Here is a 23,917-nt window from a genome sequence, read left to right as displayed (position 1 = left end):
AGGTAACATAAGGGTTAAAACTCTATCTCTACCGCACCCATTGACCATCATTAGCCTGCTTGACACTATTAGCCAGCTAATGGTGGAACACCAATTTCAAACACACGTCGTTATTGAACATGCTGTGCCATATGCCCTGACACTAGGAAACTGCAGTTTAATTTTCTCTTCAGTTTATCCTTTTTTCCGGGTGGCAGTGATTTTTGAACTGCTCGTGAAAACAGTGAAGTGTACAAGTTGAGAAATCGCCTCTTAAGTGTGGCACATGCCCTTAAACGTGGCAAATATTGTGATTCAGCTAAATCCACAGATGATTTTGTCAACCGTCTAGGTAGCAGTGACTCTGAAGATGCTGCCTCAGCAACGACTTGAGTTCAGAGGGCAAAGAATGTGTGAGGAACCAGCCCAGAACATTAGTGGCCATTTTGAAAAGGGCATCTACGTTACTGATGCAATTTGTCTTATTTGTAAGGTTTCCACATCATATGGGTGGGAAACATCGCATGTACTACGAAATATTCGCCCGACTGTTTCGCATTAAAGGGCCTGAAGTGATTGTTTTCTAGCCAGAAAACTGTGTTAGCTGTTGAATCCTTGGCTTCTTTACATAATTAGCCTGTGTAGTCCTTTGTATGTTATTTGCTTAAGTCCGCTTCCTGAAAAGAAACCCACACACCTCTCGCTTGCTCATGTACGGCCAAAACACAAGTGGAGACTAAGCACAGAAAAGAGGTTGGTGTCTTAACTCCCACCTGTGATAAAAGAGATGAGTTGCTGGATCTGAAAGAATTTATCTCTGCGTTTAGAGTAAATCGAGTAATTGGTTGGGTTTTCCAGTCCACGCTAAACCTGTGGGCTGCTAACTTCAGGCCCTTTGACTGCTGCATAAATCCAACATGGGAAAAATTTTTGCTTCAAAAGGGCTCAGAAGTCTGCATTTTCTGCAGAATTGGAATCCACAGTGAAAGGCAGCCACATCCAAGGCGAATCCGCCCTGAAGGAATTCACTCTGTGGACCGATGAAAATGGCCTACTACGCCAGTGAATCGAACGTTTACAGGCGGCGTGAATTTTACTGCGGGTGATGAGGTTCCTCTGCTGTAAGGCAAGCAGATGCAACCGAAGTCATGAATATGAAACTATGACACGAGCAATGGAGCGTGGGCAGCGATGTAAGAGGTGCCATTGTGCGGGCTGTCTCTGGGGTTTTTGTTTCCGTCTTCCCTTTTTCTAGTCTCTTATGGCTTAAGAGATGGGAGTTTCTGGATTCTAATGAATGAGAATTCCATACAAATAAAGCGGCCACAACCAATACAGCAGCATACAGGCGTCACAGCTTTGCAATCTCCTTGCGCGCTCCCTCCCTGTCACTGCTCCCTTCAGTTGACAGCTGTGCCGGCGGATGTAGAGCCATTGTAGGGCCTTTGGTGCACAAAGAATGAAATTAAAAAACTGGAGGGGACACTTAAAGGGTCCCTGAAACGGTGTCCATGCAGGCAAAGAGAAGTCGAAGTATTGATAGATATTGAACGATCCATCATCCTACCGAAAAAAATTTTGATCTACCTTGTGTGGAACCAGAGATAATGGCTATTAAAAATGACCACCAGCCTTTTCCCTCTCAACTCGTACACCGGAGCGGACCATAAAAAAAAAAAGATTACAGGCCGGGACCATGCTCCGCCCACAAATACGTCATCGACGAGATCGGTTTGTTTACTTCCGGTTGACGCGCTCTTTCGCTCGCTCGCTCGCTTTCCCGCTGTCTGCTGTGTTCACCTGTCTCGCAACCGTCGCTGCGGCTTCTCTCGTACTATGGACCCCGAGCTGAAGGAACGACTTTTGCGGATGAGTGCCGAAATGGGATTTCAGCCTTAAGGCGGGGACATATGTGCGAAAAGTGTGTGCGATTCGCTGCGGCGCGCCGTTGTGAACGACGTCGTAACGACCGATCGCAGCTCGTCTCCTGCGTCCAACCTGTTGGATGTCAACGACGAGCCGCGCGCTGAAAACGCAACGACGGGAAGCGGAAGCCAATACGAGCTCGGAGAGCGGCAGCGTCATGGTGCCGTACAGCGCGCTGCTCAGGGCGCTCGGGGCCGAGCCACGCCGGACCGGCCTGCCAGCCTTGATGCCGGCCGCCGGCGACTGAAAAACGCGCTAGTATTGTTTGTTCTCGTCCATAGCAAGCCCTTGGATAGATGCATGTCAAAAATGCATAATCTCTGACGATCGTTGGCCAATACCGAGTTGCTGGTAAAAGTGATGACTGCGATACAAGAAAATTTCATCCCACAGCCGCTTTGGTGCTGCTGCTACTTGGTGCGGTTCGCCTACCGTCTGCTAGCTCCGTTGCTGAAGGCATTGTGGAAATCGAACATATCTTTTATTATGGGACAAGTTCGCAGTAAAGCGATGTGAATAGTAGGCCTTTTATTATAGCGCAGGCGACTTCCGAAGCGCCGTCAGCTGCGGTTTCAATGCGAAACCAGATAGGCCTAGCGACGACTAGGGCAGCCTGGGACCAGCGCGCAGTTCGTCGCGCGGCGTTGCCGCAGGCGGTGTCGTTGCCGAAAGATCCACTTTTGCACAGACATATTTTCGTTGCTCGAATCTAGGAAGCATCCTCTCTGGTATCATGGCTGTTTTGCATTTTCTTGTGCGAACGTGATGTACGCCGAGCATGCCGGCCGGCCGGCCAGCCTGGATCCCGTCTGCCGGCGTCATAAAAACGAGCTAAAGTGTGTTTTTGACGTAAATAACAAACCCTGGGATAAGAAATGTGAAAAATGTGTCATTTTTGAGGATCGCTGACCAATACTGAGCTGCTGGTAAAGGTAACAACTGTGATACGAGCAAATTTCTTGCCACAACCGTCTCGCAGCTGCCGCTGGCCCGACGTGGGGTCCGGCTCGCCTGGCGCCCGCTCGCTTCGCTGCTGAAGGAGTCGCGGAAAGTGACCATACTATTATTTTATTGTGAGATGATGCTGTTGACTGCAAAGCGATGTGTAGAGTAAGCCTTTTATTATAGCTCAGGCGACTTCCGAAGAGCCGGCCGCTGCAGCTTCGATGCCAAAGAGGCAATAGGCCTAGCGACGACCACGGCAGCCAGGCAGCAGCAGAGCTCGTCGCCCGGAGCGCCCGCGAGCGGTGCCGTTGCCGAAAGCTCGCAACATAAGCAGGCATGCTTTTTCGCTGCTCGAGAAGTATTTCTGATAACAAGGCGATCTTGCCTTGTGATATTTGTACACCATCCCAAGCAGCGCTCAGGCATTGCTGCACGGCGGCGAAGTGCGACTGCGACACCGGTTGTGAGCGAAGCTTGGGTAGAGTGGCGCAGCGATGCTCACCGCTCCGTGTGTCCCTGCTTCTAGCGGGGCGGCAGTTCGCAAGCGACGATCGGTGCGGCGCATTGGCCAAGTTTTTAAGGACACGCCGTTCAGAAATCGGGCGCTGAATCCTGACGACGACGACAGCTCGCTCACTTCCATCTTTCGGCAGACAGTGCCGAAGGGCAATATCTTGCCGGTCCCTGGCTTTGCAATCAATGACACAGCACGGCCGATTCATTTCGATTGAGCATGCGACGGAGGTCACGAAAGAAATCAGTAGCGCGGTGACTGAACCGCACCTCGATATTCGATTCGACGGCGACGCCGGCGGAGTGACACAAGCGGTACGAGCAGACGACAACAATGTAAACCGGAAGTGCAGTACTAATTTCTGACACCGAACACACAATAACTGCGTAAACATGCATATAAACGACAACTCTGCTTGCTGAAATGCGAAATGTTTCCGAAAAGAGTAAGAGTGTGAAGTATCTAGAGCTTCTAGTTTGTTAAATGCGTGATTTCACGTTGGCACCGCGAACCAATCATAGCGCAGCACTTGTGACGTAAAGAGTACAAACTGACGTAATGAGTACGGATTCACAGACAACGTCCAAGTGGCTGAGTGGAAGCTCTAGTGCTAATGTACTAAAAAAAAAGCAGCAGACAACGGCGAATGACTTTTGCACGTGCTGAGACTGAACTAAAACTTCTGCTCAGATCACTCCTGCAGTTTTGCTTTTCGACGAATTCGACTACTATATTTCCTGGCTGGTAGATGTTTCTCCTTTTTCCGCTATTCCGTAAGAAACGTAACAGTGGGATTCTAGTGCAACTGTCAATGTTACAGATGGCTGGCAATTGGCTGGTAATGCAGGAAATGCTACTCGCATACATGCCAACCTCAAGGCTTTCAAATTCGTATAACCTTTGCGAACGGGGGGGGGGGAGGGGGGTTATAGCCACGCCAGCACACAATGCGATAGCGCTGCAGCTTCTTCACATGTGGTGTTGCACATGAGGAAATGCACAAACGGCAAACAGCACGCGACGAGCTTAGAATTTAGGCGCGCTGGAAGAACACAAGTATCATGCAGATCGAATCGAGGGCAGCACGCATTTGTTTCAGAGCCTTGCTGGAGCGGCAATTACAGTGCTTTCGATAAATAAACAAAAAAAAAGTCCGCAACAACGCAATCATTGTTTTCAACAGCGTGTAGCTCGGCTGGCTGACTGATAAGCGCAGCTGATAGCTGCTGCCGCTTTGGGCTGGCGGCAAAGCTCTGAAAATGAAACTATGCGGCCAGACACTTTATTGGCCAACCGCCGAGGGCCTGCTGTTCGTCAAAACACCTGCAGTTGCACGCATGTCAGAGGGGTGCCTATAAGCAATGTAACATGCATTTCAGGCCTGTGGACGAATATTTGCACGATCAGTTAGTCGAGCACGTCATAGTGAGAAGCCGCACCACTTTGGGAGCCCGTCCGAACTGATTGACGCGAGCCCCTGGGCGTCCAAATAAACAAACTCTCGACGCCATAGTCTTACAGGGACGTTTGGCGGGACTGTGGTGGCAGTCCGGATTATCTGAATTAACCGGGGTTGAGGAGTAGCAATAAACTTTTATTTAGCTGGGTCAAATTAACGATGTTTTACTGTACAATAATCCAGCTGCTGCTGCTAATTTCAGAGATGGTATACATATCCCTCTCTCGTGGCGGTGCAAGGTTACCGCTAACAACGGTGTGTGTGTTTTTTTAAGGAATTTCAAATGTTTATCGCAAATAAAATTTATTTTCCGTAAGATTTCAGGTAAGATTTGTAAAATCATTAGATAGGTCAAAATTTGTACATTTTATGGAAAAACTGGGAGAGTTGGCAGGTATGTACTTGTCAAAGGGATGCCACTTGTTTGTGCCCGAGATGTCGCACTGCAACAGCCACATATGCAAGCATCAAAATTTCGAAATCGGTTTATTTAAAATCCCAGTTCATTCTAAAACATTTCCGAAGTGCCAAAGTTTGCAACAGTAATTTAACTGGATAATCTGAGCAGCTAACACATTGCTGACCAGATAATTTGCTGATTTTGGCTGTGGCCTCCAAGTCTCCCTATATGGGTAAACGATGGACAGATTAAGCACCGCTGCTCATCTCAAAATAACTCTAATATACTTCCAGTGGTTCCAAGATTTACTATGGAAGTTTTACCGGAGCATTCGTGAAGCAGCCTGCTAATGTGCAGAAGATGGCACAGTACACAAGTTAGACAAAATCCAGACCTTAAACGAAGCGCAGGACTTTCGGCAGCATATTCTTTACTGAACTCTTCAATGCTCCAGGTAGCGTCACGTGGATGGCAGCAAGCTAAATTTGGGGCGATCTGTGCCAGCAAGCAGCAACGAGGTTTGCCGCTCATTGCATTATATCAAAGGATATGCTTGGCACAAATGTGTCAAGCATAATTAATTAATTGAAATTTTTGCAGCCAGCCCTGACAAAATTTCTCACTTGCTTTCACGTTTAAATTTCTTTCAATTTGCACAAATCACGGGCCGCTAAATGTGGACATTTCTCACAGTCTGATAAACTTCACTTTCTTTCCTTGGAGACGTTTCTGCGTGGCAGTGGCTGCATCACCCGTCTCTCCAGAAGGCATGGCATAATCATCACTGCCCAAGACCTTCATTAATGACACACTTTTTGTAATTTTTATCAGGATGCCTCAACAAATCTTGTTTTGCACAGAATGGTGCAGTTTGTGCAGGAGTGGAAGCACTGAATGCATGAAAGCTGCAGGTAAACCATGCGACGTCTTTTTGTGCTAGCGTTTAAAATGATGTAATGGCTGAACAAAGCTTTGGAGATGTTCAAGTTTCTCCATAGCGCACAGCAGTGGGTAGCAAGCGTGACAACGTCATCTACAGAGGCAGCACATTTCTCATGCATAAACATTTGCTCGGAGAAAGAAAACCAATGACACCGAAGATAAATGCCACAAAGCACTGTTTGGCGGCACCGGACAACGCATTGGAAGACGTGGGTGAAAGCAATGAAATCTAAATTGTCACAATGACACCATCCAGCTCCTCCGCACTCCTTCAATGCTGTAAGAAGAAGCCTGAAGATTGTCACGCCATCAATCGGCAATTAAGTCATCACTTGAAATGCTAGCGCAAAATAACCTGCTATGATTCTAGAAGCTTCATAGAATCAAATCGATGAAGCTCAACGAGTTTACAAAAAAGCGTTTCAGTGCTCCTGTTAAGGGTGAAAAAGCATAGGCACTGAATAATGGTCATAAATGTGTTGGCATTTGAGATCAGTACAAAAACAAAAATCGGTTATCACCCCCCCTATTTTAACCTATCCTGTGCCCTCAAACCTGCCAGCATATTCTTCACAACAGATGTTGCCCCACAGCAGATTTACCCGAATACAGTCGCGCCTACTTATAAGGAACCAGGTGGTCACGCGGATTGTGTTCGTTGCATCCAATGTTCGTAGTAAGTGGACTCCCCCATTACAGTCGAAATTGCTATGTCTGTGGAAAATGCCATTAATGTCGCAAAAACTGCTTCATGTCAGTCTACTTCTTGAAAACAGATCCTACCACGGCACTTTCCAGGCTCTCCAAGGCGGTCATGTTCTCCTTACTGAAATCCTTGTTGCCAAAAATCTGCTGAACGGGATATATAGCGTCCACGGCAGGTGGTGGCAGGTAGGCCATGTTAATCAGATTCTTATACTTGGGGATAGTATTCTGCGGCAATGCAGTGGCAGCTATGAGCGTGCTGCTAGCTCAGAGGCCTGTGTTTTTGGCTCGTGCCTGCGTGTGTGCATGCAAATAGCATGCTCGTGGAAACAGACGTCTTGGGCTAGAAACGCTCCTTGGTCTGCGCACTTCCTGTGGAAGTACAAGTTTTTCAACTATGTGACCAAGTTATAGACACCTCCTCGTTAGCTATAACCAAGTTGTGTGGCCCCAGTTGTATGTTGTGTATGAGACGAATTGCCATTGCCCTGATGCATATTTTGACGGCAGCACCGCAAACGTTCGTAACAAGCAAGCATTCGTTATATCTGCAGCTGCATAAGTGGGCTCGACTGTATTCCAGGTAGGTAAGGCATAAACTGCTACAAGAGTAAAAAAGCACAACAAAGAGAAAGCTGGTAAGTACCCTTCGGTGGTTGGATCAGTTGTGAGCCAGTGAAGAGATGCCTTTTCTGAATAGGGAGGATGACCGTCTCCCGGAGCTCCTGAGTGATCTCCTCCAACCCAGCAATGCTATCCCATGATATGTTGATATCTCTAGGGTCAATAAGTTGGGCTGCGATTGACAGCTCATACTCTGTGAGCTGAAAAGACACACAAATAATTTATCACAATAAGGATGACAAGCTGGGCAAATGGTTCTGGCTGAAAGTATGCTTAGTGCTAGCACAGAGACAAAGCAGACGAAACGAACACACATTGCTGTGTGTGCTGCTGTTCTTGTCTGCACTTGTTAGCACTGGTACGAGGCATACCTTCAATGAATACAAATTTCAGCACACAGATTACTGAATGCTTTTTAATATACTACATTCAACATGCTCAGTGGTCTGTAAAATAACTGTGTGTAAAAAATTTATACATCATTAGGCTTCAGGCACTTTCTAGGAAAGGAGTTAAAAATAATAAAACTTGCTGTGAGAAATTGCTTTACAACAGAAACCCATTGTAACAAGAACTTCACATAACACACAACGGAACAAGGACCTGCTTGCAAATGGGATTAATTTAGGCACTGCAGTTACCAGCCTTCAAACCAAATTTAGTATTACTCAGAAAAACAGACCTATGTATGAATGCACGGTGCCTTCACAATAAAGACAAGGTCAGGTAGACTTTCTCTAACTATGAGTGAGGTGTGGGTCTGAACACTAAATGTAAAAGTAACGGTAGTTTTTTCATGCCAAATTTCAGTCTGAGGCACCATACAAAGTGAAAACATCAAGTATAACGAAAGATGCAATGATGCAGAATTTAAAAATCACATACTGGGAGACTCGCCTGGCCAGCTCAGCTTCTGCTGATCAGAGCCGGATAATTACCGATGCCTTGAAACGGATAGCCCTCCAAGGGCTGTCCTTTGCCCTTTAACCCTTTCACTGCCAGGTTTTTTTACTCACATCTGCACACACCTTGCCGGGTTTTTTTTGCATGTTAGTTTCCTGGAAATTTTTTGCTAGTAACGCACTAAAATGCTCTGCAGGACATGCAGACATGTTTATTCAGGATAATCTTATAGATATTAGTTGTAATGAATCAAATCTTCCAGCACCAATCTGGCCTGTCGGATTTCCTCTTCTTACGCGGATTTTTCGGTGGCAGGGGGACTTCATCGCTGTCATCACTCGACAAGGCACTTAGGTGGGCTCCTTCCTCGTTCTCATTATCATTGGACTCCGAATTCACAAGCAGTTTTGAATTTCTCCGTCCGTCAAAGCGCGGACGAGTGTGGCACATAGCCTCATGGCTGCTGTGCGCAGACCAAAACGAAGTGACTCGGATGTGGAAACATGGGCGCCATCTGTTGTTTAAAATTTACCCTACAAAATCTATGAGTTTACGGAGTCTCTCCATAGATGGCAGTACATGTTTCCATAGTTTTCTTTTACACGAGTGTTATCGGGCGCGGCAGGGGGCGAGTTCAAAAGCCAAAACGAGTATGCTCGGGAGAGGCAGGGGTGTGCATATGTGGTAGCCCGAGTTATCTCGAGAGTGGCAGATTAAGGGTTAAGGGCAGCCCCTTAAGGGTTGCCTCGTGCCATGTAAGGGGGGGGGGGTTTGCCCCCCTCTGCATTGCTTGGAAATAAATGTTTCCACCACCACCAGGTCAACAACACTATCTGTTCCCAAATACATAGCTCACAGTGCTTGTGGTTAAAAAACTGACTGTCGCCAGCAACAGCTCACTGCACATGCACAGCCCTCACATACCCCTTCCTGGCGTGGCTGTTAACCAGTTTGAGGCCTCCTAAATGGACTTGCACATCAATGCATAAAAGAGCTGCTTCGATGACAATTATTACGGACAACACTTATTTTCAAAACAGATGGTACTTTGCACACACAGGCAGCTTATTATCAAAGCTTCACTCCAACCAATATTACAACACAACTGCAACAGTGTATCAATAAAGAGGATACTTAGATAATGGCCTCAATTGGTGCCACTATCGTCAAAAGTTTTACAACCTATTGCTGCCTGACCAGTGCTACCAGTCCTGGTGACCGCAAGAAATCACTTTATTGTGACAACCAAATAGTTTCTGTCCGCTAAAGTACCTTTAACAGATGTGAAACTATGGCACCTTGCTGTACACACACAGAAGCGGGGGGTAGCGATTTACAGGAAAATACTGTCAGCAAACAACTAGCTTCTGAGGGCTGCCACATTCATGCACAGTTTGAGGTGTCGCCAAAATCCTGTTACTTGCTCAAGAAGCATTTACAATGCTTGGATGGTTGCCTTTCCATTTTGCAAGCCATAATACTTCCAATATCAAAGTAGCAAAAAACATGGCTGCGGGGTCTTGCAAAAATTTTGCAGCTCCAATTTATGCAGGTATTTTGAGACATGAGAACTGCAGTGCATTGCCCAACAAAGAAGACGCATTAAGCAGCAATGAAACTATGTTAAAATGCTGGATATAATTTATTTGCCTACCAGATTTATGTTTTTATGGGAAGCATCGACACAGTGCACCTGCCTGCAATTTGCAGGCAGGTGCAATGCTCAGACAGTACAGTTAGCCAGAATAGCATTTTTGTCATCAAAAGGACACTAAACACTACTTCATATTTTGGTTACTCCCAAAAACTGAACTTTGGAGATGAAGTTCACTGGTTTTGCGCATACATACTCAAAAAGGAAGACCTGTGGGACAAGTTGGTGTGTAATCAAACCAGTCACAACAAGATGAAGACAAGAGAAACATGTACAGCAGACTGGCACTATGTGAGTGTCCTACATGTGTCTCTCGCTGCCATCATCTTGCTGCACTCTGTTTAGACTAGCAATACTTACTTGCATGCTATTCTGGATAAAAGCGCCACCAAATGGGTTGTTCGTATTTCTTGCTCTCTCAACACAACTGACGACACCATAAAAGCCCCACTGGGCAGGTTGTATGTGGCATTATTGTGACAGAAGCCATCTGCTTGGCTCAGCTTAGACATGATGGCCTACATCAAACACCGACTGAGCCAGCACAACCCTACAACACGCAAGTTGATGTCACATATAATACACAACATGACAGCCAGTAGGACTGCCATCTGTTTTCTTTGTTCCTGCATTCTGCAAAGAAATAACAGCTAAAAAATGCAAATGAAAGGTCAAGTAGTACCTTACACACCTTCATATAACACATGCAACCATAATGAAAATTCACACCAGTGGCCCTTTACAACCAGACTTGACAAGCAATAAAAAAAAGGAAAAACAAGGGTGGAGGGAGGATATTTGCATTAATGGTGCATTTATTTCAACAAGACTCTTATGCAGGCAACTTGGCAACACTTGATGCTGACGTGCACTGCAGCCCTTACATTACCCAGCTAAAACCTGACATTCATAAAATTGAGAAAATTTCAAACTTCTTACAGACTGCAAGCACAGCAACAAAACCATAAAACCACTATCTGGTCCTAGAGACAGGTAAAAAAAATAATAATAAAATCACAACACGTTCGCAATGTTTGCCCAGTTTCACCGAATACTATTAGTGCAAAGCACACCACAGATACTTTATTTCATTAAAGGTAAGTTTGAAATGTGGCCCAAAAAGTAAGAAACATTCACTAAAAAAACATTTCATTTGCTAGTGTCTGACTCAATGACTGCCAGGACCAAATCTTACACCATCACCAGCAATAAGCACCATATTTTGCAGTCAGCTAGCGATGGAAGTAAAACAAAAAAAAAAGCAACAACATTCCAGTAAGTGCAGCAATCTCTTCATAAATGAAGTGAGCAGAAAAAAGTGCTAGCTGTACCACGGAAGCAACAGCACAAAGATTGTAATAGCTTCATGTGTATCTTAAGCTTATTCATGCCCAAATGTCATACAAATATCATTTTTGCAGTTTTTTAAGAGTGGATACCTTTCCTGCTGAGCATCAGGTGCTGTGTCTGCAAAACTAGCTGCGACAAAGTGTGCCACCTTGTTGTCAGCAGGCAACACCGGATAGGGGAAAAACACAGCTGTAGCACATTGCCTTTCATGACAACCAGGATGAATGTGAGAACCACCTCCTTCAAAATTGGGTGGTCGCACCCGCTACCACCCAATGCTTGGCATTTTTCCCTTTATAATTCTCTACCCAATCTGCCAAACTTAAAAGCACAACAGTCAAACTCCTTTATAACTTTATAAGACATACCGAAGAACAAGGTCCATATTCCAATTTGTGTCTCTTTTGAAAATGCCCCTTTTGGCGATTCACTTCCAGTGTTTCAACTAATCAGGTTTCGCTGAAAGGGCCATTTTCGACAGGGACACAAGTTGGAACACGAGCCCAGTTCTCATAAGCAAGGTTCCATGTTCTCAATATATCTTGTTCTGGATTACGGTTGATGGGGGTTTAACGTCCCAAAGCAACTCAGGCTATGAGGGACGCCGTAGTGAAGGGCTCCGGAAATTTCGGCCACCTGGGGTTCGTTAACGTGCACTGACATCGCACAGTACACGGGCCTCTAGAGTTTTTGCCTGCATCCAAATTCGACCGCAGTGGCCAGTATTGAACCCGCATCTTTTGGGTCAGCAGCCAGGCATCATAACCACTGAGCCGCTGCGGTGGCAATATTTATTGATCTGCCCCTACTTTGATGTTGTCACTCAGTGGCTAAGACTTGCACAAATGAAGGCTATAAGCATGCTGCACTAGTTAATTAATTAGGTACGGAACTAGCTGTTTAATTTTGTCTGCTTGACATATGGCATTCCTGAGAACAGTTCATACTTTCTACTGCACTGAAACTCCAAGTGTTGGAATGCGTTTTTTCACTAATTCGCTGTAGAAAAGCGCAGGTCAGCCCGCGGTAACTTGAAGTCGCAAAAACAATATATCGATACATGGCGTTCCGGGATATGCGAATTAGCGAAAAATGTTCAATAAACTGATCGTGAATTGTAAAAATCCAAGCCTTCTCTCTAGCGTTATATCTCCCTGCGCAAACTTCCGTTACGCAAACCGGGCACTCAGCTCTAATAAAAGGAGCCTCGCGTAGCGGCCCGGCAGCACCCCCTACAAGGCCAACGAAGAGCGCGTGATCGCGCTGATAAGACAGCCACGGCTAGGGGAGCATGGAGGCCCATCTTCCCGCATGTCTCCTCATAAGGTGTGCCCCTTAGGGAAACAGTCTCTCGAGTCTCACTATGAGGTCTCCAAGGTCTCCGCTATAAATTCGTTAAGCTACGAAGCCGGGTACGGAGACGACGCGCGTCGCCCCGCGGCGCCGAAATCGTACTACGCCACAGCCACAGAGCGGCGGCGAGGGTCGCACACTGCGCCGCGCTAGCATAGGCTTCGTTGGCTACGGCATACAAATGATGCCCAGCCAATGTCAACCCCCTTTCACTGAATTGCCCAAACTGATTCATTTGTGGCTTTTCAGTGGGCACCTAAGAATAATCTGCCAACAGCTGTTCGATTTATTTACGGCCCTGATTGGACTTCGACCCTTAGGTACAAAACTGTATTCCCAAATGTAAGCTCTGGCACCATTATTCCTTTCCAAATACTTATTAGGGTGTCTGGATGCTAGATCACCCGAACGATAACGCAGGCTTGTCGAAAAGAGACCAAGACCAAGGCTGTGGCATGCTGCAAGTAGCGCGTCCGCGCCGAGGGTACCGCCACGGTCGAAACGATTGCCGCGATCCTGGTATCGGCGGTAAACGCGGCTGCAGTTAAGCTTCAATAAAAGTGAAATTTCTCGACCACTATCAATAACAAAAACATGCTTATGAACTAAATTATAACCAGCCATAGGTATTAAAAATAAGATATCAAAGAAATTAGTTGCGAAGAGCAGACGACGCCCGGACAGCCGCGCAAGCGAAAACGGCGACATCGGCACCAAGACCCCCGGACACCAGTAGATAGCGACACTGGCCTGTCGGCTGACCGGGTCCGCGTTTTTTGAAGCGCTCTCACCGCAGACGACGCCGAACTTCGGACGCAACAGGCAAGTAGTGACGGAATTCGTTAGTTGCTGGCGCTTTATTCTACAAAATGGGCAAGAAAAGGGCTCTCCGCGTCAGATACGGGCATGATTAGGATATACTCTCAAAACGTGATCTCTGCGGAAACAAGTCGCAAGCATATGCGAAGAAATTTCAAAAAGAAAACGTGAGTTGTTGGGGCAGACACACAAATCTCGATTGTCGCACGTTAACCAAGCCCATATGAAAATTAAGGTCCGTGTAAAAGAAACAGTAGCCATCAGCAAGCGCAAGTTTACTATGGCGTAAAACGGAGCAGTGCATGACACTTTTCACTTCCACCACACCCCCAAGTATTTCCAAATTTCATTTCATTTGCTTTATCTGAAACTATGGCAAAATGATGCACAGAAAGGTAGATGCAGCAAATATTGATAACCTGGGCTTTGGTTGGCCTTGGATAACATTGGCCTGTGTTTCTCCCCTTTTTAATGAATGCAGAACAATACATGTAGCGAAGCCTTAAAGCTTGCTTGGTTACCTTATGCAAAACTGCATGTAACCATACATCAGAGAAAATTAGTCAAACCCATGCACAGTAAGGCAGGTTGTTACCATATTTTACATGGCCAAGTATACAGCTCTCCAAGAAACACAAGATGCATGTGGTGGATAAAAAGTTGCAAGCTCAGCAGTGCTGCACTGATGACAGAGACTCGAGTGGCAACTTCACAAAGAGTAGCCCAAATATTTCACGGATGCACACTTTTTCTATATTTTTTTTGGGGTCAGCAGTGTTCCCGAAAATCTCCTAGTCTGTCCGTGAGGATTGCACCATACAGTGATGAGAGAGCTCCACCCCTGTCACACTAGCAAATTTAATGTCATTCGAATCGAATGACATTCGCCATCGAATGAGTTAGGGGAACTCATTCGCATTCGATCGCGAACCGAATGCGTAATCTGGACACCAGATACACAGCAGGTACAAGCGACGCGAAAAATATAGTGTGCACACTGCCAAACTTAGAAAGTGCATTTATTTAGTTCTGCTAAAAAAGTTAATGTTTGTGTGAATCTGTTCACACTAGAGGCTGTCGTGGATAGCTGTTACTCTCGGTCTCAGCAGCCTACCGCAGCGGCCGAGCGTGAAGCAGCGTCTTTCCCGCGACCGTCGGTCATTTTGGGATGCGTGATTCTTGTTGGTTGGCGTGCCATGTCCGTTAAGCTCGAAGGTACTTAAAGACGTAACTGAGCAGTTCACCTTTAGGAAGTCATTTCCAAGCTCCGCGCGTGTCCGCGCGCCGCCTTGTCAGCCATTTTGTTTGTTTACATTTATCGGATTTGTGGTTGACTTTGTACTTGGCTTGGCTTTTGATGGCTAAAGTGGTGCAGAATGGCCGCAAATAATATTTTAAGCTTATAATACGGCTCACAAATGTTCTCACCCGCTTTTGAAACACTGCAGAACAATTTCAAACATATTTTATGCGCGCTGATGTCGTTCAGTTGGACTATTTTTTTTTTCACTGATCGTCGATGCCATCATGTTTCTCCTCAGAAGTTGAGAGCCAGACACGATGCCAACATGCATGCAGCAGCACCTAGTATCAAATCTGCAGCTACCTGCCTACAAAGTGCACACTGTACACAAGCCACTACTGGCACAATGCCTGCCTATCCTATGTAAGAATTGGGTTGTAAGAGCACCACACCATCAGCCGAGAGGAGTCCACCGCACAAAGAGGGCCTCTCCTAATGATCTTTGACAACTCCTGGTTTGCAAAAGATGTTGTTCTAGCCATTTTCTTTCTTTACTTCATCAATCGATTCAACTCTCAGCTGCTGCTGATTACGCTTTCTTTACCTTGGTGCTTGCTCTAACACACTAATAGACCACTACATGCCCTTCCCATGTCCATTCCTAATTTCAGCTCAAATATCCTCAATTGACATTTGCTCCCTAATGCATGCAGCTTTCTATGTCTCTTATTAAGGGAGCACTGCACTGTTCTTAGCCTGATTTTAAACCAGTTTGTTAGCCTTCAAGTTCCAACCCCATATGCGAGTACTGGCAAGATACATTGCTTGTATACTTCCCTTTTGGGGATATGTACCAGCTACTGTTGATAACATGAGAGTGGAAGCAAAATACACTCCATGCCATTCTTATTCATCACCTAACTCCTTTTTCATAATACCCTCATTACTTTGCCTAGATAGATTTACTTTTTCACATCTTCCAGTACCTCATTACTTACAACTGTTCCTTCGTTTTGAAACTGTTCAAAATTACTTTGGTTCAATCCATACAAACTTTTAGGCTTGCTAGTGCATTATGCATGCCTAGCCTTCAATCTTTTGCTGCAATGCATCTCCTGAGTTGCTTACCGGGCCATCATTGGCAAATTGGAGACTGCTGCATATGCCCCATTGGTCCTTACACCTAACTCTTTCCACTTTAATGCTTTGGCCTTTATGTAGACATGCGGCAAATAACATTAGAGAGATTGTATCTTCCTATCAAGACCCCTTTTAACTGGCGTTCTGTGTCTTCTCATATAGTACTAGGGTCACCAAGCAGCCTTTGAAGATAATCGCTTGGAAATTTACATTCGCTTCCTCAGTGACTTAGTTAGGCAATGCCTGCATGAAAGCCGTTGTTTTCACGGTCTTCTCATAGCGTATGAAGGTCATGTAAAAAGGCACGTTCCATTCTGTGCAGCCATCTTTAATATAACTGATGACATGAATGCAATTCATTGTCATGTACCCTATATAAAAACCTTCCTGCCTCCTGGCTTGGTTAAAGTTCAGAGTAGCCCTAATTTTAGTAACAGTTCTTGGTAACTGTCTGCGCATATGGGCCTAATCTGCGGCTATGTAGCCTCTGAGTGGATCTATTTATTTGTGGAAACCTAAAAAACAAAATAAAAGTGAAAGCGAAGCCACCACGCAACTACCTGAAAGGCACTGCACGCGTTAGTTGACTCCTCCTACCGTCTGCGACGAGTTCAAAAAAAGGTGGGAGCCGGGACGTTTAATCCAATTTAAATTAGGGAAATCAGTTGCACAGGACAATAAGTCGAAGTTTTTAAGAATGCTGGGAACATGTAGATCGAGTTCCCGAGGTAAAAAGACAAGTTCAGATTCCTCTTTAGTGCACCTTTAAGGTTTTGCATGGAAATTTTTTTTACTGAAGCATTTTGCATTTTTTGCATGCTAAATGATGAAAGAGTACCTAAGTTTTCTAAGATAAAAAAAATAAACCAGCATTACCAAAAGGAAGTTTTACTGAAGTCCACAAAAAAATGTTAGGCGAATGCTGGTGTTCCCAAACAGGTGTGCCATGCTGCATTTATTCAGGAAATGTGAGGGGGTACATGTACAGTTTTGGTCAAAAAACTTCAGGCCACAGTGAATGTGCCAGGGGCAGCTGCAACCGCCTCGGCACAAGCGAGCGGCGGCGCGCAGACGCTCCTGGCCCATTCACAGCGGCCTCAGGTTTTTTGACCCAGACTGTATACGGGCGACAAAAAGAAATGCGAACAGTACGGCGCCTACGTGCTCGGCTGTTGGCATTTCTTTTTATCGCGACAGTATAACGGTAGTTGCGATTAATTTTGAATGGGTGAAAAAGCTTTCCTTGGGCGAAATAGAATAACAGATGCAGCTTAACAGCTTTCCAGATCGACGTGCACTTACATTCACATTCTGTATGCCGATCTTCTTCAGTATCCTGTCAGCCTGAAAGGTAAGAAGAAATAGCCTTAGTGATATAAATCTGTGCTTCCCCAAAGTTCAGCTAGGAAGGTCACGATTTTACAGTCTATAAACTTGGCACACAAACACAAGGATCCATGCTCGTGTTCATGCTAGACCACCATGAATTGTTATTAAGGCATGACGCGCTGTGTTCGACTGGACGGTTCACGCCTGCACACAGCGCACATTAGGCTGTACTCCTCGCGCTGAGACGAAATTCATTGTAATGTGGCCTGATAAGACTAAAAACTGCGCCCACATAATGGATGCAGCAACAAAATAGAAAAATCAGTGAAAGCGTGTTGTAAGAATTAACGCGTGACGAAGTAAGGAAGTCGAAATGACGTGTGTACCGCCGTGGAACGACAGCAGCATTGCTGTGTAATCGCATGATTTTCGCTAACTCTGCACGCGAGGACGGCTCCCTTTCAAACGTTTTGAAAGCAAATACACGAAACTATTTTTTTTTCATTTTTTTACAAACACGCAAAACTTTCTTTGCAACATATGGCACAGTTTCCTTAAATGCGAGAACCGCACCGATTCCTCGATAAGCGCCCTTCCTCATTGAAGATCAGATTGCATGGCATCTTGCAATACTACACTCCGCTTACCCTCTTCTTGGACTCGATCTTCTGCTTTCGCGTCGGATCTATAGCGTTAACCATCCATTTTATGCCGAAATACGTAAGGGCACCAAAGAGGGACAATCGAAACACAAGTCCAGTAATTTCACCGCGTGTGAGAGACATCCGCACACCTTCGCTCGCCATCTTGAGCTGAAAGCACTAAGGGTACAACAGCGCCACAATGACAGCGTCGACAAAAAGTTGAAGCTTACATTAGCACCCTAACTTGATTGCTAGCTACTAAAAAGCAGCAGTAAAATGAATTGTCTGCCAACTAATTTTTTATGCAAACGGTTTTAGAGGCAATAAAGTTTTTAAAAATTATTTGCACACCTGGATCGTCACTATCATCACTATGTGTACTGAGCAGACTGGCTGGCGCTGTCCCGCCAAATCTTTGGTCATGTCGGGGCTGAGGCGGGTGAATTTAACCCCGCTTTTCTTGTTTGTTCGTTCCTTTGCTCGTAAACGTTTGTAACATGTCGGGCGACTACTGCCCAGTGCAACAACTAGGCGGATGGAACCGTATCAGGTGAGCAACGTAGATTGTTCACAAATACTGCTTAGCGGCTTTTTTACTTGAGTGACTAGCGAGTTCAAAAAAGTTGTTTTCTTTGGGAGGAAACAGCTTCGTTGCGCTCTGGCATTCCTGCATTACAAAAAGAGTACGTAGCAATACATCTAGCAATATTTGTTGCAAAAGAAGCCGCGATTCTTTAATGCGTTTGCGTAAAACATGAGTTGTAGCTTGTAAGGCAGGTGTTCCGGTTTAATCTGCCGAATCGACATCGCCTAGACGTTCCGTCTGTTCCGTATCTTCGAGGCGCTGGTCTTGAATTTATCGTTGGCAGTGTACCGTGTGTCGGTATTAGTTTCGCGAGCGGTGTACAGCTGCGTATAATCTCTCTAGCGATTATTTACCACTTGTCATTGCTGTGCATTTAAAATGTGCTCTTTCAAACCAGGCCTCAGGTGAAGGGATGCGGGATGTAACGTCGAAGGCTCAGATACCCGTCTCGTGCCCACTGAGGATAATCGATAGTTGGGCGCGCTGTTTTCCTGCCGCGTTGTCGCGTCGGTATACCTTTGTAACTATACATATAAGTTTTTGCAGGGCACGTTAGAACTGATGCTTAGGCGAGTTGGTATGCCATTTCATAAAGGAACAGCGGGACTTTTGACAGGGACGAAAGACAGGCGAGGCAGCGGCTGTCCTCGTGTGTCGTTCCTCCCTGTCAAAAGTCGCGCTGTTCCTCCTTTAAATTAGCGAGACAATTTAGCGTGGCACTGCCGTAGATTTCCGCAGTTCCCGAGAGGTTTCGGGCTATTCAAAACGAAAGTGGGATCAAGCTTCTTGGTTGGTCGACAGGGGCCTCTGCGTTCCTGCCCACTATCTTGGAAACAGTCATAACAAATAAACAAATTCCAGACAGCTGGCGACAGAGTAAAATATATTTGATTTATAAAGGGAAAGGAGATAGGATGTACACAAAATCATTCAGACCGATTACAATAACTTCTGTTATATACAGGCTGGCAATGCAGGTGGTGAAATAAAAAATGCAGTCGTAGAAAGAAAGTAACAAAATACTCGAGAATTCCAGAACGGGTGCAGAAGTGTTAGGCGTTTAGATGATAGCCTGTTCGTACTTACCCAATGCATAGAAATAGCCAAAGTGGAAAACACACCTCTGTATTTAGCCTTCCTGGACATACGCCAACATGAACACAGAACTCCAGTGGAACATACTGAAAGATGAAGGCATCGGTCATGAGATAACTGATTTCGTACAGGAAATGTACCGAGATAATAAACAAGAAATTGCATGGGAAGAGATAGTGCGACAACTGTCAAGGTACGTTAAGGATTAAGGCAAGGTTGACCTCTATCACCTCTGCTATTCATTCTCTACATGATAAATATGGAAAGAAGGCTCCAAGTAACTAATCTAGGTCATAATCTGTCGTACACATTAGGTGGAAAGGTCGTAGAGTGGCGACTCCTTGGTTTAATGTGTGCGGACGATATTGTACTGTTAGCAGACAGCCAGGATGATTTGAAAACTCTGGTTAATTCTTGTGGAGACGAAGGAGACGCTCTAGGCTTCACTTTTAGCGCAATTAAGTCACATCTGATAATTTTCAATGATTCAGCTGATCAGGTGCTTACAATGCAAGGCCATGAAGTACGCAGAGTGGCAGAACACAGATATCTTGGGATATAGGTAAACGAAGTGTAGATATACATGGAAAAGCACGAACAGACTGTTAGGTCAAAAGGGCAAAGAGGTGCCGTGATAGTGAAACATAGGGCATTATAGGTGTACAAGTATGAAGTACTGAGAAGTGTTTGGAAAGGAATAACGGTGCCAGGCCTTACTTTCCGGAGTGCGGTTTTGTGCCTGAGGGCAGAAGTTGAGTTGAGACTAGAAGTAAATCAGAGAGCTGTTGGAAGATCACCACTAGGTGCCCACGGCAAAACAACAAACGAGGCAGCACAGGAGGATATGGGCTGGGAATCGTTCAAAGCATGGGGAGCTTGGAATAAAATATTATATGAAGGATGCCTGAAGAAATTGGACGATAACAGGTGGGCAGCCAAGGTATTTAAGTACTTATACAGAAAGAGCGTTGACTTACAGTGGCGGGAAAGGACTAGGAAACTAACCAGTATGTATGCAGGACACAAGGATGGAGAAATAAAGCGTTTTAAATGGCAGTTAAAAAACACAAAAGGTAAAAGCTGTATTAATTCAATGGAAACGAAGCAGGGTGTAGAACTATATCGAAATTGGAAGAGGCAGATAAGGGAGGAATCATTCTATCGTTCTCAAGAGGCAGTGCCCTACACTTTGAAGCTAGATTAGTGTCTTAAAACACGAAGCTACAAAAAGAAATTTAACCAAGAGGATGACACATGTGCAGTGTATGGTAAATCTGTAGAAACAACTGAACATCTTATACTTGAATGTGGTGGTATTCATCCCGATATCGATGCAGGCACAGTCACACTCCCTGAGGCCCTAGGGTTTAGTGTTAAGAATGGTCATGCGAATGAATCTGTGGTGGAAGTTAGCAAAAAGCAATTAGAAAATTGGTGGCTGAAAAGCATAGATGTGACATAAGGCTAGAAGTGTAGGATTAGAAATGTATTTAAACAAATGGCAAATTTATGGACCGATTTATAACACCGTTAAAGAAATAGAATGGAACAATTCCGAGAATGATGGTAACTGCCATCACCCTGTTTCAGAGGGGACGCTCCTATCTATCCACCTCTAGCCCACTCAAGAGCTGAGCGGCACTGGCCCGCTGTCACGTCACTGGCCTACTCAACGTATTGTGCATTCGAATGCTTGTAAGCTTCGCGCAGCCATCCGTGCGCGTGCGTACGACACTGCGAAACGGGAGTTTGGCGTGCTTGCATCGCACGAAACATGCACATAATGCCGCCGCGAATGGTGTTCTGTCGCTGTGGCGGGCGCCACGCCTACATTGAACTAGAATTTTGCCCCCCAGCGCCGGTTCTGCCAGCACATGTCGAAAGGGGCTCCCTCTCCGACCACGAACACGTTGTTTTCAGTCGCTTGCATGTGAACCAGACGGTGGCGCTAGGGTCACTGAATAATTATCCAGTGACTCTAGGCGACGCAGCATGTAGGCTCCCTCTTACGTCTTGCTGGCTGACCAGACAACGGAGGATTCCATTGATCTCAGGCATATAAAGACCTTAATGCAGACGCGCAGTCCTACCCGGCATACGAGAACAAAGCTTTGTCGACACAGAGTACTGGCACAGTTTTTTAACAAAAGTAATTTCGAAAGTATTTAATTACTTTTGCTGATAAATGACTGTCTCAAAGTAATTATTTATATTGCTAAATTAATATGCCAGAAAAGCAATAATAACATTACAAATGACCAAAAAAAAATAACTTCATAATAGTAATTCAGTTACTGCCATGTCTGATAAAAATACTGCAAACAGTTTAACAAATGCATCTTACAGAGAGTGCTGGTACTGCACAAATGATTCAGTGGCCTGCGTGACTGTGTAGTGGTCCACGCATCTGTTGTGGCAGCTGCGTGTGTCAACAGTGATGGGTGTACAGAGCACGCATGCTTCGTTTCTCATTTTGGAGTACCTGATAGGCAAAAGCCAAAAGAAGATAATAAAAAAAGTTGAAGGAATCCCTGCCCCAGCAGCTGTGGTGTACTACGCATAGCAAGCTTGTCAATCAAAATAAATGAATGGGGGCTTAAAAAAAATGCAGAATGTAATTTCAAATTAAATGCCAATTAGAAAAGAGAGGAACGGTATGCTCATAGAGTGGAATGACAAATCGGGGGCCGCGCACAGGATGTTGACTGAAGACCAGAAAAGGATGAAAGCCAGGTGGCAGGTGCCATGCAAAAAAAAAAAAAAGAATGGCTTCGGCGGATGTGGTCGTGGGATTATGCACATGACTCGGCGTTCGCTTAAGTAGGCAACACGGCTCTTGCGTGCAGTTTCGCCATGGATGAGAGCGTGGTTGGCAGTGTGCCTGAAATGCCTGCGTGGCGTTTCAAGCATCTAACCAAGCATAGCTAAGTGTAATGGAGCTCTCGCTCTGTCTAACTAGGTTTAGAAGAGCCACTGCCAATTTTGTTCAACATGCCACAGCGCACGCACGTTTTTGCAATTTGCCTCTATCGAAATGCTGCCCTAAGACAAGGATTGAACCCGCAACCTTGGAATCAGCAGCCAAGCTCCACAGCCACTGAGGCATTTTTTTTTTCTTCATTGCACCACTGACCCATCATGAGGGGCTTTGTTTAGTACCTGCTGTCTCAGACTACGAACGCTTACAAAAGTAAATGTCATACTACTCACTGTGGTGGCTCAGTGTTTAGGACTCTCAGCTACTTATCCGATGTACCCGGGTTCGAACCCGGCAGTGTTTCAATGGAGGCGAAATGCAGAAGACACCCATGTGCTGTGCTTTATCAGTGCATGTTAAAGATTTCTTGTTGGTCCGAATTATTCTAGAGCCCTCCGCTACGATACCTGTTTCTTCTTTCACTACCACCTTCCTCCCTTCCCTTACGGTGCGGTTGACTATTGAGAAGTGAGACTGTTACCGCACCCTTTCCTTTACTCAAAAACTGCCACCACAACATTATTGGGTCGTTCGCTAATGTTTCATATATCTGTGGTAAATTGCGCAAAGAAAAGGAAGGTATTCTCAGTCGGTGCTTAAAGGACTATACACAACTAATTTTTATTGCGTGTTTTCTTCTTTCAAATGATACCCTAGATATTAGAATACATGGATAGCCGTGTGGTATTCGCCTACGGTTCCTGAATAATTTAGAAAAGAATTTATTCTCCTATGCTGTTTCGGTTTCAGTTTCATCGACCGAACGATGGCTGTGACGTCTAGTTGAACTTTAGGTCATGTGAGGCGCAGGAAAACTGTGGTATAAACGCAAACACGTTGTTTTGACTTACTACTGCACATAAACCAGGCTGCTTCGAGGTCTAGAATTACAACAGACGACATATTAGCAGTTTTATTGCCGTTTTTTTTTTTTGTATGCTAATGTATTGCACCCCATTCCAAAGAAAAAAAAATACATCCCAATATTTGTTTTTTCTACTCCTTAAGTGCATTGGCTTTTGTAGCTTTAGTGAACTCATTTTTCTTCAGAATTAACTGCTGCATCATAATGACTCAACCCAGTTGATTGCGAGCTGGTGGCAGAAGACAAATATTACAAATATGCACTCAGTGTGTTGTAAAGTGTGTTGAATGTGCATTTCCTTTTGACACATTTAATGCTGGATGCATCCACTTTCGCACTTTTGCTAGCATTTACAGTTGAAGCAATAGTTCACTCAACGCTGCACAAAAATTATTCGGCTATCTATATTAAAAACAGCACACTTAACAAGTCCAGCTTTCTTGGACGTCGCTTTTAATGTGAAGC

The 23,917-nt window shown here is 45.2% G+C and overlaps 2 protein-coding genes across 6 annotated transcripts in view; one reads left to right on the top strand and one right to left on the bottom strand.

The window, feature by feature from the left end:
* LOC149352913 (outer mitochondrial transmembrane helix translocase-like) overlaps positions 1-18,117 on the bottom strand; it is a 28,872-nt gene extending 10,755 nt beyond the window's left edge. Inside the window, exons 1-3 of the mRNA XM_089582116.1 lie at positions 17,933-18,117; positions 17,259-17,300; positions 7,517-7,694 (exon numbers count right to left, since the gene is read on the bottom strand). Coding sequence (XP_089438242.1) covers positions 7,517-7,694; positions 17,259-17,300; positions 17,933-18,091 — 379 coding nt within the window. The 5' untranslated portion in view covers positions 18,092-18,117. The remainder of the gene's footprint in view (positions 1-7,516; positions 7,695-17,258; positions 17,301-17,932) is intronic.
* LOC149352912 (uncharacterized) overlaps positions 13,441-23,917 on the top strand; it is a 47,301-nt gene continuing 36,824 nt past the window's right edge. For 3 of the 5 annotated variants that reach the window (XM_089582111.1, XM_089582110.1, XM_089582113.1), the window contains exons 1-2: positions 18,323-18,479; positions 21,201-21,305. In XM_089582111.1, the coding sequence (XP_089438237.1) occupies positions 18,427-18,479; positions 21,201-21,305 (158 nt within the window). In that variant the 5' untranslated portion in view covers positions 18,323-18,426. Of the gene's footprint in view, positions 13,577-18,322; positions 18,480-21,200; positions 21,306-23,917 lie in introns of those variants that run through there. The other 2 variants (XM_089582115.1, XM_089582112.1) reach the window with 2 other exon arrangements.

The sequence above is a fragment of the Amblyomma mixtum genome, chromosome 3 (genome assembly GCF_055824585.1).
Source record: "Amblyomma mixtum isolate Tamu chromosome 3, ASM5582458v1, whole genome shotgun sequence".
Taxonomy (NCBI): Eukaryota; Metazoa; Arthropoda; class Arachnida; order Ixodida; family Ixodidae; genus Amblyomma; species Amblyomma mixtum.
The sequence above is the reverse complement of the archived record's forward strand: the minus strand, read 5'-3'. Positions and strand labels throughout refer to the sequence as shown.